The sequence below is a fragment of the Hemitrygon akajei genome, chromosome 14 (assembly GCF_048418815.1).
Source record: "Hemitrygon akajei chromosome 14, sHemAka1.3, whole genome shotgun sequence".
NCBI classification, from domain to species: domain Eukaryota; kingdom Metazoa; phylum Chordata; class Chondrichthyes; order Myliobatiformes; family Dasyatidae; genus Hemitrygon; species Hemitrygon akajei.
The window spans coordinates 65,159,067-65,179,548 of NC_133137.1; the positions used below are offsets into that span (position 1 = coordinate 65,159,067).

The 20,482-nt window shown below is 38.3% G+C and overlaps 1 protein-coding gene across 4 annotated transcripts in view; it reads right to left on the reverse strand.

Moving 5' to 3' along the window:
- The window catches only part of LOC140738647 (proton myo-inositol cotransporter-like), a 209,156-nt gene that overhangs the window by 117,738 nt on the left and 70,936 nt on the right, over positions 1-20,482 (reverse strand). For all 4 annotated transcript variants that reach the window (XM_073066268.1, XM_073066267.1, XM_073066264.1 and 1 more), the window contains exon 4: positions 12,613-12,721. In XM_073066268.1, the coding sequence (XP_072922369.1) occupies positions 12,613-12,721 (109 nt within the window). The remainder of the gene's footprint in view (positions 1-12,612; positions 12,722-20,482) is intronic.

Sequence of the window (20,482 nt, forward strand, 5' to 3'; positions counted from 1 at the left end):
TTTAATTAAATCCATATGGTAACATAAACAAATACATATTGCAAATGCTTTTTTTCGAACCGTGCCTGTAACGCGGCTACTTTTAAATATACGTTGCGTATACTTTTTTACTGAACAACATTCCAATATCTCCTAACGACCGGTAAAAAATATATATACTGCAGCCTACCAGGAAAAGTTATTGATCGCCTTTAACTTAAAAGCAGCGTTCGCTCAGATCTAATGCCGCTCGCGTAATGCGCTCGCCCCCGCCTTTCCGTTTATCGCAAACCGGTATCCCACAAGACGCGGCGAAACCGGGTGTGACGTCATAGCATCCCGCGATGTAGTACAGAAAACAAATATAGTTAAAACACTTCTAACTTTAACTAGAAAATGAATTACTAAGCGGAAATATTATAAACTAAATAACTGCCATAAAGGCAGCACAATGCTTTTCTTCGAGTGTTTTCCATGTTGATGAGGGTGAGTACAAATGACTGATTTACAATAATTTAATTGTGAAAGTGCGCTTGATTTATCGTACAATTTCATTGGACCTCTGTGATCTACTCATCAATTTTATTGGTCTACTGTTACGAGGCAAAATGTTTTTGGCGGCATGAAAAAAAATCATGCATTAGCCGCACCGTAGTAAAGGCCGCAGTGTTCAAAGCTGTTCAAAATGTGGGAAAAAAGTAGCGGCTTATAATCCGACATCTACGGTAGTCATTTTGGATAAGTATCTATTAGCTTTGCACAACATGATGGGGTAAGATCTGTCCATTCCTCCTTACCGTGCCACGTTAGTTGGGGAGCATTGGTGGTCAGCAGAGAAGTTCAATCAGGTTAAGGTCAAGACTTTGACTGGGCCACTCAAGGATATCAATTTCCTTCATTTGAAGCAATCCCATAGCTGCTCTGGCAGTGTGCTTTGGATCAGTGTCCTGCTGAAAGACAAACTTCCTCCTCAGTTTTAAGCTTGCTGGCAAAGGGTAGCATGTTTTTATCCAGGATCTCTCTGCATTTAGCAGCATTCATCTTCCCATCAATCATGATCAGATTTCCAGTCCTTGCTGCTGAAAAGCATCCCCATAACATGAACCTACCTCCACCATACTTCACAGTAAAAGGATGGTATTACCTGGCTAATGCACAGTATTTGATTTATGCCACACAGTACTAACTATATCTTGAGGCCAAAAAGTTCTACTTTAGTCTATCTGACCACAGACCTTCTTCCACATCTTTACAAAATGTCTCTTAGAAGATGATGTAAAGTCTTTACAGGCATGGGTATGCTTTCTTTGTAGCCAGCATTTCTTCCTTGCCACTCTTCCAGAAATGCCTTTATTTGTGCAAGCAGCTTAGAGATTGTGCAGCCATGAATTTCATCTCCATTTGCAGCCACTGATTTCAGAAGCTCACTGACTGTTGGCATCACAGTAGCCTCTCTTACAAGTGCCATTCTTCTCCAGAGACTAAGCTTAGAGGGGTAGCCTGGCCAAGCCAGTGTGGCTGTGGTTTCATATGTTTTCCACTTTTTCACAATGGATTGCACTGAGCTCCAAGGTATGTTCAGTACTTTTGAAATGGTCTTGTACCCTTCCCCAGATTTGTGCTTCTCCATCATTTCCCTGGTTTGTTTTGAATGCTCTTTTGTCTTCATTTTGTTTTTGTCTGTTGAAAATCTACAGTAGTGTTGACCCTTACAGAGGGTTATTTATTCCTATAAATTCAATGGAAATTGGTGATCTTCCAAAATATTTTACATCAACAAATCGGGTGAGTTGGTCAGGTAATATGCAGTATTGCACCCGAGGAAAGTTAGCATGGTAATTATAAAGGAGTGGAATACTTCTTTCAGCCACAATTTTGGTTTTAAACTTTTAGTAAATTTTTTGATGTTAAGGAATTTTTCTTTTGATTTGACATGATGCACAAAGTTTTGTAGATTAACTCAAATCTTACTTCAATATATTTTAAATTTAGAAAATGAGTCAGTAAAATGTGAAAATTGTTGTGGGGGCCGAATACTTTTTCAAGGCATTGTATGTCTGTCTCCATTCCAATAAATAGGGGAGAAGAGCTGAAAATTCTGGCTGAAAAAGAATAGTGATCTAACTAAATTTACATTTCCTCTTGAAATGAATATCCAAAAAATTGAGGCAGAAACCTGCAAATATTGTGACTGTAGCCAGCCGGTGGTGAAGTGACATCAGCACCAGACTTTGAGGCCAATGGTCTTGGGTTTGAATCTGGCCAGCTCCTTGCTCCTTTCTATCCGTGCTGGATTGAGCAAGCTAGCAACTTGGCCTTGTAAGAAAATAGACAAATGCTATGAAGGCAGTTTAACTGATGCAAAGTAACAACAAACAATTGTGATTGTATAAATATACTGCAGTTGAAATGATTAATGAACTGAAGGAATAATTTATTTCAAAATCTGCTGCATTCAGCATGCAGTGGCTCAGAATGAAAGCTCCAATCATCGTTTCTCAGCTCGCCTCTTGGGGCCAAGGTTGATTTACAAGTTCTATTTTTGGGGTAGTGGTAGTGCATGACCTAGAGCCTCTGAAGGAAGTGGAGAAGGAGCTGCTTAACAGATTGGGTTTGAGAGATACTGTGCTGGACTTCCTTGTTCTAACAAGTGAGATTGTCAACCACATCTGGAATTCTCCTTTCCTACTTTGAATAGGGCAGGGATTCCCACAAATTAGAGGAGAAACACTTCAGGCTTTGAGAACATCGGGAATCTTTTCTTCTTTTTTCCAGCTAGTAATCTCTTAATGGGGTGGAGCTCAGATTTCAGATTTGAAGGCCTTTAGTAATCTGCTACTGGGCACACAAATGATATATCCCATCAGAGAAACGAATGATGTTATTCCATTTATCCTGTCATTGGATTAATGATTTTGAGGAATTGGCCTTTTGTACTGAGGTACCTGCTGCAGGAAGACCACCCTCAGAAGCAAACAGAGTAGAAATATCATGGCTGCTCTGTTGATCATGAACTTGAAGCCTGTTTGTTGAATTTCCATTCAAAATATTCCACAGGTCCCACTCAAAAACAGTAATAAATAGGGTCAAAATTTTGTTGGGAGTGGAATAACAAACAAATGCCTCAAAATAATTTTAAATAAATAATTTGGCAATTGCTTTACATTGAATAGCCCTGGGAGCTTTGCATCTGGAATTCAACCTTATGGAATTCACAAATCACTACCAAAAGTCCAAGATACTGAATAAACTTCACTCAAAGAATTTGTGCAAATTGTAAACAAAGAAAATGAATGGCACTGAAAGTAAAACTTGATCATTTTAAAGAGGTTTAATGCTGGAGAAAAATCTCTATGCAATGGCTTGATTTGGAGAGTTTGTAACAGCATCTGCAGTTGCTTCCATCTTCAAATACAGTTGCTGGCCACTTGAGATTTACCTTCCAAAGCCATCTCTTAAGTGACCCTTCACCATGAACTAGCAGCTATGATATATGCCATCAGTACTGATTGGGGGCAGGGGGTGGGGAGAAATCACATAGGAACATATCTCTACTCTGCTCTTCAGATTTAATCAGAAAAATAAAATCAGTTCTGCATTACACAAAATCACAATGCATTCAGTTTTCCTTCTGTACTACATGGTCACCTGTACAAAGAATGTTATACTTTCTAATAACTACAACTTAGACCCATTTGCACCAGGCTTTGTGTTAAATATAGAGAAAAGGCTTTGCCGTGATCTGAAACACTTCTGTAGTTGCTGCTGCCTTACCTACTATAGCTATAACTGAACTAAGCACCTTTTGTTGTGATTCAAGTTTTATTTCCTTGTTTATTCCCACACAGAATGAGTGTGCAGGACTCATTTTTGCTTATTCAGTAACAGGAATCACATCACAAGGTAAGAAGTTTAAACTTCAGAAAAAAAGAAAATAGAATGAGATGTAAATATTAGTTCAGTTTGGCTCCAAGCTGCACTAAGATTGAATAAGAGGTGGATCCATTAATTAGGAACATAGTTTATATCTAATCTATAAACTATGATCCTGTATATAGTTTATAATTCTATTCAATGTGGAGTAGTGACTAATTTCTATGTCAACCAAATTTACACCACACACTTCATCTTTTCAATGACTTCAATCCCTGGCCCCGATGGTCTCATTTTCACTATGGATGTCCAGTCTCTATACACCTCCATCCTGTAGTATCAGATTGGTCTTAAAGCTCTCTGCTTCTTTCTGGACAACAGACCCAACCAGTTCCCCACTAACCACCTCTCTCCTCCAGCTGGTGAAATAGGTCCTCACTTTCAATCATTCTCCCTTTGGCTCCTCCCACTTACTTCAAACCAAAGGTGTAGCCATGGGCACACCCATGGATCACAGCTATGCCTTCCTCTTTGTTGGCTACTTCGAACAGTCCATGCTCCAAACCTATACTGGTATTGCTCTCCAACTCATTCTATGCTACATCGACGACTGCATTGGTGTTGCTTTCTACACCCATGCTGAGCTCATTGACTTCACCAACTTTGCCTCCAACTTCTACCCTGCCCTCAAATTTACTTGTTCCATTTCCAACACCTCCCTCCCCTTTCTCTGAAGACAGTCTATCTACTGATATCTTTTATAAACCCACTGATTCTCACAACTATCTGGACTACACCTCTTCCCACCCTGTCACTTGTAAAAATGCCATTCCCTTCTCCCAGTGCCTCCATCGCTTCAGCATCAATTCTCAGGATGAGGCTTTTCATTCCAGAACTGATGAGATGTCCTCCTTCTTCAAACAAAAGGGGGCTTTCCTTCCTCCACGATCAATGCTGCCCTCACCCGCACATCTTCCACTTCACACACATCTGCCCCTCACCCAATCCTCCTGCCACCACACCAGGCATAGGGTTCCTCTTGTCCTCATCTACCACCCCACTAGCCTCTACATCTAGCACAAAATTCTCTGGAACTTCCACCATCTCAATGGGGATCTCACCAGTTTGAGATCCTTGCATCAGCTGCAAAACAACAACTTCCTGACCACTAGTGATGCAATGTAGGTTCCTACCTCATACCCATCCAAGTCTGCAACCTGGCCATGGCCACAGACTCACCTTGCACTCTCAATAGCTGGCTCACACTCAGGCTGGATGTGTAAACCAGGTGCCAAATTATCAGGATTTCTGAATGATCAGATGCTGGATTAAAAATCAGTTTTACCGCATTTTGAAATTTACCAGAAACTTCTTGACACCATTTTTTTGTTAAATGTTGAATTTTGACAAGAGCAGGCAATTTATCAGGCCAAGTGTATTAACAGCATCCAAATATCCGTTTTATCCACACAAAAAACGGAAAGATTGGGAAAATGGCTGTATCATTTAATGTAAGGGAACAACACACAGATTAATATTTTAACTGTGGATCCTTTGAAACTTGCAAGCAAAACTTCTAATTTAAAAGCAATGAACAAAAAAGGTGGTGGGATAAAAAGAGAACAAACAGAAGTTATAGTAAAATTAAACACAAAGTACACTGCAGATGCTGTGGTCAAATCAACACGTACAAAAGCTGGATGAACTCAGCAGGTCGGGCAGCATCCGTTGAAATCAGCGGATGCTGCCCGACCTGCTGAGTCCATCCAGCTTTTGTACTTGTTGTTGATAGTAAAATTAAAGTGTTAGCACTTTCTTTAAGTTTTGACAGACACTACATTTTTCCATAGTTGTATTCCACTTAGTCTTCTTTCAGGTAAAAATTGTTTGCTTCTACCTTAGGCTACAAAACAAGTGGAAACTAAATCTCAGTACCAGATGTCAATGTATTATTTAGTTACAATATTGACATGGTCAATATTTTATCTTTAAGGCTACTAATAATATTTACTGTAATCACACAAAGAAGAAGCACAGCAAAGTGTGAGATTTGGAGAGCAGAGCAAACAGAAACTGCATGATAATCAAATACATCTTTAAATATCTTTTACTAAAACAACCAATTAGTTCTCCTCTACAAAACAATTCAGTAATCTGTGAACACGATTTTTCTTCTTACATTACCTCTTTGAAATATCACAATATTGAATGCTGTACACTTACATTATGTTAGCATTCTAATATATCCTTCAACCATGAAAATGGTGTCCACACACTACTTCACAAAAGGTAGTCATAATCTTGATTGTATTTGCAAGTGGATGAAGCCACATGACAGGCAAATTCTTAAACTGATTTAAAATAAACTTGCACCTTTCAAACATTACTCAACTTTGTTTATGCCCCAGCTCATCTGCTGATGAAATCCACATTCACAAAAGAGATAAACAAAAAAGTAAGGCATAGAGGTAGAAGTTCCTCCCCTATTACAGACCATATTCTGAATGCTTTAAAATCAAATCAATGTTAAAAGGGAGGTACTATGCACCATGTGGAAATTTTGAGGACAGCAAGAAGAGCTGGTCATCAACTGTAACAACCGAAAATATGGAGCAATGTCACCTACAAACACACACAAAGGCTTTAAAGCATGTGCTCTCCTCTTATATCCCAGTTGTACTAACAGCATTAACATAAATACCCATTCATGCACAGAACCAGCAATATTTGTATACCATTTGGCGACTTTTTGTTAATCTTGATCATTCACAGACAAGCACTTGAATCTAGTGGGAGGAATACGAACTGGGGAAAGCGAGTGAGGGTGTTGTTCAAGAGCTTAAGGTATCACCAAGGTGACAGAGATGATCTGCACTGATACAGGGGCAAAAGAAGCTCCCCTCAAAGACACACTGGAGGGAGCTATAAACCTCCATGCCAGGCACATATCTAGGTTACAACACGCTGGAGGAACTCAGCAGGTCGGGCAGCATCCGTGGAAACGAGCAGTCAACGTTTCGGGCCGAGACCCTTTGTCAGGACTGAAGAGGGAGGGGGCAGGGGCCCTATAAAGAAGGTGCGGGAGGGTGGGAAGGAGAAGGCTGGTAGGTGCCAGGTGAAATACCAGTAAGGGGAAAGATCAAGGGGTGGGGGAGGGGATAGGCAAGAAAGGTGAAGAAGGAATGTAAGGCAAAAGCACTATGGCTAGTAGAAGGAGGCAGAACCATGAAAGAGGTCATAGGCAGCTGGAAGAGGAGGCACAGTGAAACTGGGATAGGGGAAGGGAGAGGGAGGGAATTACCGGAAGCTGGAGAATTCAATGTTCATGCCAAGGGGCTGGAGACTACCCAGACGGTATATGACTGTTCATTTCCATGGATGCTGCCTGATCTGCTGAGTTCCTCCAGTGTGTTGTGCATGTTGCTTTGACCCCAACATCTGCACAGTATTTTGTGTTTACATATCTAGGTTCCCTTATTGTTGCTTAATCCATTTTTAAAATTATTTCTGTCTACATAAAACTGCACGCACACTGGCTATTTTCCCCAAAGTAACCAGGTATGCAGCACGATTTTGTTTCTTATGAAGGAAGCCAATAAAGGGAACCATCCACACACAGTCAGCAGTCCCAAACCAACCATCAACAGAACAGGAGCAGAAGTGGAGACCAGAGGAGGAAGGCAGAACACATTTGTTTCACTACATTTGGCTTGGTTAAGCACATTAGCACTCACTTAATGCAGAGTAAACATTCTAGGATATGAGAGATTATTACATCAATTTAAGAAAAATGGGGTCATTTATACACTGTGCTTTCATCGGCAGAATGCCAACTATGTAATGAGAACTCAATGGCCAGGCAAATGTGAAAAGGAGTCATGTCTGGTAAACTGGTGAACTGGCAAGTTATGGCAGTATTGTTAAAATGTTTCCTCTTTTCATTGTGTTTGCAGAATTTTGTATTCCTCCAAGACCAACGTGCCATAAGCCAGGCACTAGTGAATTGGCAATTCAAGGGAAGGTGTAAAAGGGCATACTGCATAGAGAGCCACAACAACAGAAAGTGGGCAGTATATCAGGCAGGAAGGGATGCTTACAGGAGGGGGTGTCTTCTGTGTTCTGAAATGAGAGCTATGATTGGGAAGCTTTACTGAAAATGCTTCAGATGTTTGGCTTATTGCCCAGATTGTTGTCTGAACACATTTGATGGAAAGGAAAACTGAGAAATCCATCTCCATTCTCTATTTGCTCTATTCTCTATTTCTCAATTCCTTATTTCAAGTGATCACATGAAGTCAGATGAGCATCAATTCCTCCTCAGAAGATGGGTCACTCTATGCCAAGATCTTGTAAAATCAATTATATGATAAATGAACCACACTTCATTTTCCATGGAGTCCTAGGCAAGTCCAGTCTTTATGCTGTTATGGACCTTATCTTTCTGATCCTAAAACAGAATTGCACATCCAGACCAGAGGTTGGTACCTGATAGAGAAAAAAAATATTCATGGGAGCATCCAGTTATTACACACAGCATGATCAGTTGTTTGTTTTGGGATCGGAGGCTGTATAAAAGCTTGAAAGCACGTACCACCAGACTCAAGAATAGCTTCTATCCTGCTGTTGGATTCCTGACAGTCTACCTCAGTATGATCTTGCACCTTATTGTCAATCTGCATTGCACTTTGCTTTTCTCTATAGTTATTATATTTCATTCTGCTGTTGTTTTGCCTTGTGCAACCTCAATGCACTGTGTAATGAATTGATCAGTAAGAATGAAATGCAAAACAAGTTTTTCACTATACTTTGGTATAGGTGACAATAATACTTATTCCAATTATGACAATCTGCAATTTGGACCACAGTAAATCTGCATTTCTGTCGACTCATTCCACTGAGGAGTGCCCAAACATTTCCCAAAGTGCTCACACAAGTTCAAGTTATCCACACCGTTAGCCATCCAGAACTCCTACCAAGTCTCCAATATCTAAAGATCTGTTTCAGAGAAAGAGCACATGCATCAGCCGTTGATAAATCACAATCAGGTTTATTATTGCTGACTAGTGTGTTGTGTATCTGTTATTTTAAAGGCAGCATTATAATGCAAAAATGGAAGAATCTAATGATTCCCTTGGGAGCTCCACACAAAAAGACACCTCTTCTGATATCCCACTTTCTTTAACATATATACACAAAAAAAAGTAGAGGGAAAGGATGTCATGATATCATGTCACAGCACCAGTCCAATCAAATATTACACTGACAATCATTAAAATGAACAAGAAAGCAGGGTATACAAGATATGAAATATTTAACTGATAATGTATAGTTATAAAAATGTAAATTAAATATAATTAAATCTTGTTAATAAAAATGTCTTTATTAGACAATCTCACCTGCAAATCATTTTAACAAGGCTGTGTTTCAGCTTTAAGAAGTTTGTAAAGAATTACTGCATTATGTACAGATTGTAGACATAAAACAGTCCAACACAGGAACAGGCCTTTTGGCCTACAATGTCTATGCCGACCATGGTACTATTTTCAAATAATCCTGCAGCTCCCTTGACCATAATCAATGCAGATTGGAAATAACATTTCCTTGCAGACAATTAACCCTGGCACTCAAAGCAGCATACTGAAACTGCTGATCTTTTTTCTCTATGGCTATGACTATGTGGTTAGGCACCGCACAAATGCCATCTATAAATTCACCAATGACACAACTGTTGAGGGCTGCATCTTAGATGGTGACAAGGTGTACAGGAAAGTGATAGATTGGCTGGTTGAGTCGTCGCAGAACACATCCGTGCATTTAACATCAACGAGATCAAGAAACTTGATTATGGACTACAGGAAGGGAAAGTCAGGAAAATACACACCTGTGCTCATTGAGGGATCGGCAGTGGAAAGGGTGAGCTGTTTCAAGTTCTTGTGTCGACATCTCTGAAGATCTATCCTGGGCCCAACATATTAATGCAATTCTGAAGGGGGCACACCAGTGGCTATATTTCATTAGGACTTTGAGGAGATTTAGTATGTCACCAAAGGCTAGCAAATTTCTACAGATTTACTGTGTAGAGCATTCTGACAAGTTGCATCACCATCTGCTATGGAAGGGCCACTACAAAGGATTGGAAAAAGCTGCAGAGGGTTATAAACTCAGCTGGCTCTATCATGCGCACCAGCTTCCACACCATTAAGGACATCTTTTAAAAGACAGATCCATCATAAGGACCCCCTACCACCCAGGACATTCCCTCTTCTCATTCCACTACTTACTTCATGGTTTATATGTCTATATTTCTGATTGCAATTTATAATATCTTTATGTATTGCACTATACTTTTGCTGAAAAACAACATTTATAAGTGATAGGAAATCTTATTTCGATTCTTATCAAACAATGTGTTTGTTTGAAATGGGCAATATATATCTTTAAACAATATTCTTAAAATAACAGACTTAGCCAGAAGTACGCTGAAGCATTGTATCTGACTTTACCACAAAATTCTTTCAAAGTAGACTTGCTGTTTTAGAACACAGAACAGTACAGCACAGGAACAGACCCTTCGGCCCACAATGATATGCCGATCTAAACATCTGTTGCTTAAAAGTTCCTAACGTCTCTGCCTTTACCACTACCCCAAGCAATGCATCCAGGGACCCAACACCTCTAAGAAAAAAAATTCTCCTCACACCTCCTTTGAAATTATCCCGTCTCACTTTAAGTGCATACCCTCAGGTTTTAGACAATTTCAACCCTGGGAAAAAAGATTCTGTGTCTCTCATAATCTTATAAACCCATCAGATCTTCCCCCAGCCTCCACCAGTCCAGAGAAAACAAAACAAAATTTGTCCAACCTTCCGTTATAGCACATACTTTCTAATCTAGACACCATACTGTTAAACCTCTTCTGCACTCTCTGCAAAGCCTCGACATCCTTCTTATAATGGGGTGACCAGAACTTAATGCACTACTTCAGATATGGCCTAACTACAGGGTTTTATAAAGCTGCAACATAATTTTTTGACCTTTGAACTCGGTACCTTCTTTGACCACTTTCAGGGAACTATGAACGTCGACCCCAAGATCCCTCTGCTAATCAGTACTGTTAAGGACCTTGCCCATAAAAGTGTCCTGTCTCATTACATTTGACCTACCAGGGTGCAACACTTCACATCTGCTATTTTTCTACCAGCTGATCTTCATCCCTCTGTATTTTTTGTCAGTCATCTACCCTACTCACAACACCAATCTTCATATCATCTACAAACTTAGTAACCTACCCATCTATATTTTCATCTAGGTCATTTATATTCATCACAAAGAGCAGATATCCCTGTAGAGATCCCTGCAGAACACCACTAAATCATAGCTGGAATAAGTCCCTTTGACCATACCCTCTGTGTACCATGGGCAAGCCAGTTCCGAATCCAAATGGCCAATTCACCATGCCTCTTAATCTTCTGGATAAGCCTCCTATGAGGAACTTTGTCAAACACCTTACTAAAATCCATGTAGACAACATCTACAGCTCTACCTTCATCAATCACTCTTGTCACCTTGTCAAAAGACTCAATCAATTTTATAATACACAACCTGTTTGGCACAAAGCCATGCTGGCTCTCCTAAATTAGGCTCAAACCCTATAATAGTGCTCAAACCCTATCCCAAAAAATTCGCTCCAGTAACTTTCCTGCCACTGACTTGAGACTTAGCAGTCTATAGTTTCCAGAATTATCCTTGGTTCCCTTCTTGTTTTGAATTAAATGTTACCTGTCCTGGAGCAGTAACAGCAAAATGTGTAACTACGTGATTAGAAGAGAAAAGGAGAGTGTAGCGGCCAAATCAAACATTTGTCACTGCCAGTGACCCTACAGATTCGTTACACTTTTATGACATGCCCTCAGCATCAATAAGGGCTCCAAAAGTCAAGCATATGTATTTGATTCCTTATTCGCAATTAACAAATATGAAGTTCTGAAGCAATGAAATTTAAGCATACCCAAGTGTAGGCTAAACATAATTGAGCTGTCAGCAAAAGATAATGACATCCATTGGTCCCAAGCTATAAACTGCCTAAAAGAAAGCATGAAGACACAACTTATTCCCTTTGTTTCTACCACTCTCCCACTCATGTGACTAGTTACCATAATAAACATGCAATACAGAATACAATGCAGATAGAGAATAGATGTGTGGTTCCTACAGAGAGACTTGATAAAGCAAATAGCACATTTCTGGAGTACAGGCAGTCCCCAGGTTACAAACAAGTTCCGTTCCTAAGTCCGTCTTTAAGATGGATTTGTACGTAAGTCGGAACAGGTACATCACAATGTAGTGTATGCGTTCATTATTACCAACAATTTTATTTAACTTGAATTTTCAGTATAATAGGCTTTATGGCAGGCCGTCCGTAAGTATGAGTTGTATGCAAGTCAGACGTTTGTAACTCAGGGACTGCCTGTACAGCAATTTTGAACATTTCAACCACAGTTCCTTGATTTTTTTTTGACGTTGGTACTTCAGCAATTTAGTCCTGTTTTAAAGTGCTCAATTAAATCATCAAAACAATTCTACATAATACAGTCAAGGACATTAACATTTTGCTTAATATTTCAAAATCAGCCATGACACATCCATAGCATTTTTTTTGACAGACATGAAAGAAAATGTAATTCCTAATTATTAACTGAAATATTAGAGAATAAATTAAAATAAAGTTAGCAAAATACCTGGAGATAATTGGATACATACATGACTGTGTTGATACCAGAGAGTTGCTGAAAGAGTTGCATTCCACATCCAACTATAAGAGCTCTTCTGGTTGGTGGGTAGGATAACATCTTCCACAGCACGGTACCACCTATCAAAGGAGAATTTATATCATTGATCTGCAAATACACCAACTAAATTTATCAAAAATCTGTAATTGTACCAAACTAAATGGGAAAAAGTGATATTTTAGACAATTTTCAAATACAAATTATTATTGAAATGAGCCAATTTTCATGCATAATAAATTTCAACACATCATTCACAGGATAATGAAAAAAAATGGGACAAAGGACTAAAGTAAATAGTGTTTTGAGAATAGTAACAAGCAATTTGCTAAAACTATGTGGCAGGAAAGGAATTGCCCACAACCACAAGAAATTCTGCAAATGCTGGAAATCCTGAGCAACACATACGAAAAATGTTGGAGGAACTCAGCAAGGCAGGCAGCATCTATGGAGGACAATAAAAAGTTAAGGTTTAGGGCTAAGCCAAAGGTGTGCTTTTGTGGGTGTTGCTAAGGAATTGTCCACGTTTTAGATCAAAATCCTGTATTGACAATTTGTTTCCTCCTACAGATGTTGCTCAACTCACAGAGTTCCTCCAGCAGATTTCTTTTGTTCTTCTAGATTCCTGCATCTATGGCTTGTGTCTCCCATGCTTTGTAGAGTTGGCAGAAACAGTGGGTTAACTTCCTCTGGTTAACACCAGAGCAGAAGTGAAACTGTCATTTCAAGAATAATTGCTAACCATGCCACTCTTCATTCTCCACACAACAGAATCACAAATGCTACCAAAACCTGTCACTTTCAAAAGTTTGAAATTTATAAAAATTTACATTGTAGTATAAGCTTTACTATTTTGACTAAATTAATGTTCATAGTTCAGACCATACAGTTCTTCTAGTTAGAAAATAATTCAAAATAAAGGATGACTGTAAATGAGGTACTAAATAATACACATATTCTGATAATGACAAGAAAATTTGAAAGATTTCAGCCCAAAGCAGCAATTGTTTACTCTTTTCCATAGATGCTGTCTGGCCTGCTGAGATCCTCCAGCATTTTGTGTATGTTGCAGTGTGGACCTATGTGCAGTTTATTATTCAGATATCATTCAGAGGATGTCTCCAATTACAATAACCTCAGGTTAAAAAAAATTATGTGGCAACAGCTGCTGTCAAAAAAATTATCTTGTTCAAAATACCACATGCCCATATGTTAGAACTTTCTCAGCTGAACGAAATTAAGCAGCAGCATGCTAATCTTTTTTACAGAGAGTATACATTTTAATTTTCAAAATAAAAGGTACTGAGGCAGATCATGTCCACACTGACCAATGACCATGGCATCAATACAAGTGCACTCTCAGGGGCTGAGCAAAATTAAAGTTATTGTCCATCAAGTGGAAGACACTCCAATGATTGGACTCATGCCTCACTAAAGATAGTGGTTATTCTTGGTATCATTGAGCCCAAAGACATCAATGCAGGTGTTCTTTGCCTAGCATGGCCCACAACTCCAAAAGCATTGAAATAATTCTGCACATTTCAGGACAAAACAGTCATTTGACTGGCTTATTTGCCACCCAAAACATTTATTCATTTCATTACTGTTGTAAAATGACTGTAGTATGTACTTTCTACAAAACTGTACCACAGTTACTTGTTCGTGATATCCGATAATACCTTCCAATCTTTGACCTGTGCTACCAAGATGGACAAGGAAGCCCTACCACCTATACATTCCCATATCATTTTGACTTTGAAGAGTACCACTATCCATGCTTTGAAATTTTCATTACATAATGCAATTTTTGGGTCAAGTTCATCTGATCTCCGATTACTGGCTTGATAGCACCTGCCACCAGGCTGAAGGAAAACCTCTATCCTGTTGCTGTAAGGGTAGTGAATAGTTCCCTTGTACAACACGATGAACACTTGACCTTACAATCTTATGACCTTGCACCTTGGTGTCAATGTACTTCCCTTGTATCTGTAACACCTTATTCTGCACTCTTATTGTTTTCCCTTGCACTACCTCACTGCAGTTTTGTGATCTAAATGGTTGACATGCAAACCAAAGTTGATCACTGTACCTCAGTATATGTGACAACAATAAACTAATTTCATTTTGGATAAGGAATTTTGGTTACTTTCCACTGATCTCGACAATAGATAAATATGCAGCCATTGTTTTAAAGATTATGCATCTTGTGTCCATAATAATTAAGCAAGTTTATTTCATTTTATCTGAATTAATAAAGCAAGAGCATTCCAATACCAGAAAACAACTTTCTGCATGGTGTACAGAATACAAGTATTTAGTAAAATACTGCAAGTTTCGTGGCTGAAAATGTCTACAAATAGAAGTACTTCACTATTACTAAGGTAGTGGTTACATACACCAGGTGCTCCCCAGTCACCTGTCAGATATATGGACACCTATACATACGATTGAGCATATGAGAAGCCATCAGAATGGATGGGGATTGATATGTTGGGTATTGCAGGAATGTTCTGTTGAGTGGGAATGGGACACTTCCATGTGCCTTCGCCACTGCCCCTCACCCTACTACCCATCCCCCAACCTGAGTATCACAGGCAGGATTAAAATGAAAACATTCACTTTTTCACTCACTGAGCCGGTGAGGCCGGCTGCTAGTTCCACTTACAGCTTCTCTTCCTGCACCTGCTCACTCTCCCATCATAACCCTTTTGTGATCATCTCCCACATACCACCTTTGTTCATTTCCAATTTGTGAATAGTTTGAGTTAATCAACAGTTCTCAGGAACAGAATCCCGATGTAGCCTGTGAGCTGCCCGTATTCTATTCTACTTCCAAAATGCTGTATGAACCTATTGACTCCAATGAAACAGTTTTGAAGCAGAAAATACAGAATTAGTGAGGATGGATGGCACGTAGTCAGGATTCTGGCAAAATGGGACCTGTTTCTGTATCTCCAGTGATTCTATGAGTCAGGAGTAGAATCCACAACAGCCACTGTACACAGCATTTAGCAAAACCATTTCATGTCTGAATTCCAAGTATACACTTTTAATCATCTGAAGCCATCCCACGCTAAGGCACTGATCAAACTAGGCAATTTGAAATGCTTTAAGTCAAAGTCTCCTGGGAGACCTTCCTGCTCTATCACCATGACAACACAGCGACAGAATTATGCCTTTCTGAAAGCAGATTGCTGATGCAATATTTAATTGTTAAAGGACTTATTTAATAACATCAATGGCAAATACAATCTCAGTTGAAATTCTCAAAAGCAAAACAAAATTCTAAAATATAATAAACAGCTTCAGTATTATTCCAGACAAAGATTTTTAAAAAATTGGTAGAAAAACCTATGAAACAAAATCTTTACATAAGAGAGTTACTACACTTTTTGAGGATGTTGGTTTAATTGATATATGGAGGGACCTTTTCCCTGACAGCAGGGATTACACTCATTATTCTGCTCCACATGCTGTATATACAAGAATAGACTATTTTATAACATTTGGAAAAGACAAAGACAAACTAAAGACCTGTGGAATTGGGACAATAGATGTAAGTGACCATGCACCTATATATTTATCTGTTGATTTTGACCTACAACCAAAGAATACTATTTGGAAACTAAATTCAAGTCTACTCAATGATCTGTACTTTAAGGAACAAATTAAAAAAGAAATTGGTCTCTACTTAGAATTTAATGATAATGGAGAGGTTTCACCTCCCATTTTATGGGATACTCTGAAAGTGGTCTTAAGAGGGAAAATTATAGCGATATCTTCATATAAGAAAAAAATAAGGAATAAAATATTAGAGGAATTACAAAATAGGTTGAAGGAACTAGAGAAAAACACAAATTGAATTTGGCATAGGATACATTAGGGGAAATTAAAAGAATTAGGAATGAAATAAATAATTTGGCTACACAAGAAATCAGGAAAAACTTAATGTTTCTGAAACAGAGACATTATGAAAGTGGATCGAAATCTATGAAAATACTGGCGTGGAAATTGAAAAAAAAGATAGCAGAAAATACAATTCATAGAATTAGGGACCCAAGAACGAAAATGATAAAAAATAAGCTAAGTGAAATTCAAGAAGCTTTTGAAGTGTTTTACAAAACGCTATAATCCAAAGTTCCGGGGGAAGCATAACCCAAATTGACACCTTCTTGAATTCTCTAGAGTTACCCACTTTAAGCGAAGAATAAAATAGAAGGATGACTGCTGACATAACTTAAGTTGAATTAAAAGCTGCAATTAGTAGGCTTACATTAAGCAAGTCACCAGGATCAGATGGGTATACGGTAGAGTGGTACAAATAATTTAAAAATGAGTTAATTCCTGTTTTACTCCCCACACTGAACTGGGCTCTAAAAAAGGCACAAATGCCACCCAGTTGGAAGGAAGCGATAATCTCAGCTATACCGAAAGAAGGCAAGGATAAAATGGAATGCGGGTCATTTAAACCAATATCCGTTCTTAATGTAGATTATAGGTTATTTACCTCCATCATGGCCAAATGATTAGAGGAGTTTCTATCCATACTGATACGTAATGATCAGACAGGTTTTATACAACAATGCCAGACTCAAGACAATATACAAAGGACACTTCACATTATGGATCATATACAAAAAAAAAATCAAAGCAATAGTGATAAGCGTGGACGCTGAAAAAGCATTTGATTTGGTTAATTGGAATTTTCTTTACAGAGTTTTACATAGATTTGGTTTCCAAGACACAATTATTAAAACAATACAGACACTATATGACAATCCTACTGCTAGGATTAAAATCAATGGATATTTAACAAATAGTCTTACCCTAGAAAGGGGCATGACACAGGGTTGTGCATGGTCACCACTACTCTTCGTGTTATATCTGGAACCATTAGCTCAATACATCAGACAAAATGAAGATATCAGGGGAATTACTATTAAGGGGACAGAGCATAAATTGGCTTGTTGTGCGGATGACATTTTGATCTATCTAGGGCAACCAATATACTCTTTACCTAAATTGATGCAATCCTTTGAACAATATGGTCAATTATCAGGATACAAGATCAATATAGATAAAACCCAATTACTTTCATATTACTATAGCCCACCAAGAGAAATTGAAAGTCGATACCCCTGGGCATGGCACACAGAGTCTTTCAAATATTTGGACATCATTATGCCAAAATATTTGGCAAAATTATCAGAGTGTAATTATCAGCCTTTATATAAAAAAATTAAGGAAGATGTGGCAAGATGGAACCTGATTCCTTTTTTCAGTCTCAGTTCAAGGATTGAGTCTATTAAAATGAATATACTGCCCAGACTGTTATATCTCTTTCAAACCCTACCAATAGAAATTAATCAAAATCAATGAATGGAACAAGATGCTATCAAGGTATATTTGGCAGGGTAAAAGGCCTAGAGTTTGTCTCAAAACTTTGCAATTAGCAAAGGAAAAGGGGGTGATGGGACCTACCTTCTCTTAGAGATTATTATTTTGCAGCACAGTTGAGAGCTGTGATATGTTGGTGTGACCCATCATATGACGCACAATGGAAAAACATTGAGGAGCGGGTACTTCCCATCCCCATACAAGCAATTTTGCCTGATAACAACCTGCAAAGGTACATAAATACTATTGATAACCCATGGGTGAAATTGACTATTAAAATATGGAAAACTACTATAAAAGAATATAATCTAGAGGGAGATATTGCAATTCTTAAATGGTGTGCATATGACTGATTTTACACCAAATAAATTGGATGCTAGATTTAAGGACTGGACAGCTAAAGGAATAACAGTTCTTTGCAACATAATGAAAGAAGAACACTGTTCAGTTTTGAAATGCTTAAAAGAAACACTAATTAGAAAAACAAGATTTTTATCAGTATTTACAGATGTGACAATATGTTAATAAGACTTTTAAAAATGTAACCAAGGCAAATACATGCTTGATAGAGCTCTTTAGAAAAGCATGTAATTGAGATAATGGTAGTAGAATCATTTCTAGCATGTATAAGGGGTTGTCAAATCTTAAAACACATTCAACTTCATACATTAAAATAAAATGGCAGAAGGAAGGAGGGATAATTATATCTGAGGAAGAATGGACAACAATATGGAGATATCAATGGAAGTGTACCAGTTCACAGAAATGGAGGGAGTTTGGATGGAAAAACTTGATAAGATATTTTATTACACCCTCTCAGAAATCCCATTATGATAGTAACCTCCCTGTTTGCTGGAGAAATTGTGGAAATCAAAATGCAAATCATTATCATATTTTTGGGACTCCCCTGTTATCAAAAACTATTGGAAGGGGGATACACAATGCCCTACAAGACATTTTTAAATGTGAAATACCCTTAGAGAGTAAGACCATATATTTTGGATATATACCTCAAGAATGGTTGAAAAGAGATAAATATTTAATGAATATACTGTTGGTGGCTGGTAAAAAGACTCTTACTAGGAAATGGTTATCACAGGAGAGCCCAACTTTAAATACATGGATGGAAATCACAATGGACATTTACAAAATGGAGAAGAAAACAGCATCTGTTAATCATAAGCTGGAACAACTTGATTCATACTGGGAAAAATGGTTTAACTACATAATGCATCATAGGCCTGATTTTATTCTCACAAATCAATGAATCTGTTGTAAAAAAAAAAGATCACTCCCTACTTGTACATAGTTCTTTCCTTTTGATTGTTTTTTCTTTCCACTCTAAGTGTATACCCCAGATAAACACTTTGTGGAGATTTTGTGATATATATGATTATATGATATATATGTACAATGTCTGAAATACATCTTATGGAAATGTTTGTTTGACGAACTTCAATAAAAAATAAATTACAAAAAAAATAAATTGGATTTAGTTACACTTACAAAAGTGATCTTGTTTAGCTACAGTTACGTTTAAGAAGCAGCACAATTTCCCCACAATCTCTCTACAGAAAACAGGTTTTAGCCAAATTGAATGGCATGCACCAGAACCCTTTCCGGATTATCAAACAAAGCATTAGGTTTTGACAGTCTGGTGTATGAACACAACGTGCAAACTGAGATGAGCAAGCAATGCTAAACGGTTAGTTTATACAAATTATTGTTTTCAGCACTGTAATGGGAAGTGCTGACTTACGTATCAATACCCCAAATGAATACAAATTTGATCTGAGCTACAGTTCTCCAAGTCTTTGCAAGTTTCTGTCAGGAACCAATAGAATGATCAATACAAAACATGACAGTCGAGTTTGTACTGTCAATTTTTTTTATATATTAAAGAAGCCTTAAAGCCTGAGCAACACACAAAACATGCTGCAGGAACTTGGGTCAGGCAGCATCCATGGAAATGAACAAACAGTTGACATTTAGCAGAGATCCTGCTTCAGGACTGGAAAGGACACGGGAAGATGCCAGAATAAAAAGGTGAGAGTGGGGAAGGAGGATAGCTAGAAGGTAATAGGCAAAGCCAGGTGGGTAGGAAAGGTATAAAGGCTGGAGAAGAGAGTGGATCATGGGAGAAAGGGAAGGAGGACGAAACCTAGGAGAGGGGATAGGCAGGCGAGAAGAGGTAGGAGACCAGAATGGGAAAAGTTGAAGAAGGGAAGGGGAGGGTTTTTTTTTTAACCTGAAGGAGAAATTGTATTCTGTCTGGGTAGCCTCCACCCTGGGGCATGAATGTCAATGTGTTACTCCTCCTTCCTGAAGCTGGCCTCATTGTGGCACAAGAGGAGTCCATGACCGACATGTCAGAATGGGAATTGGAATTAAACTATTTGACCACTGGGAAGAATGGAATTAAAATGTTTGACCCCCAGGAAGTTCTG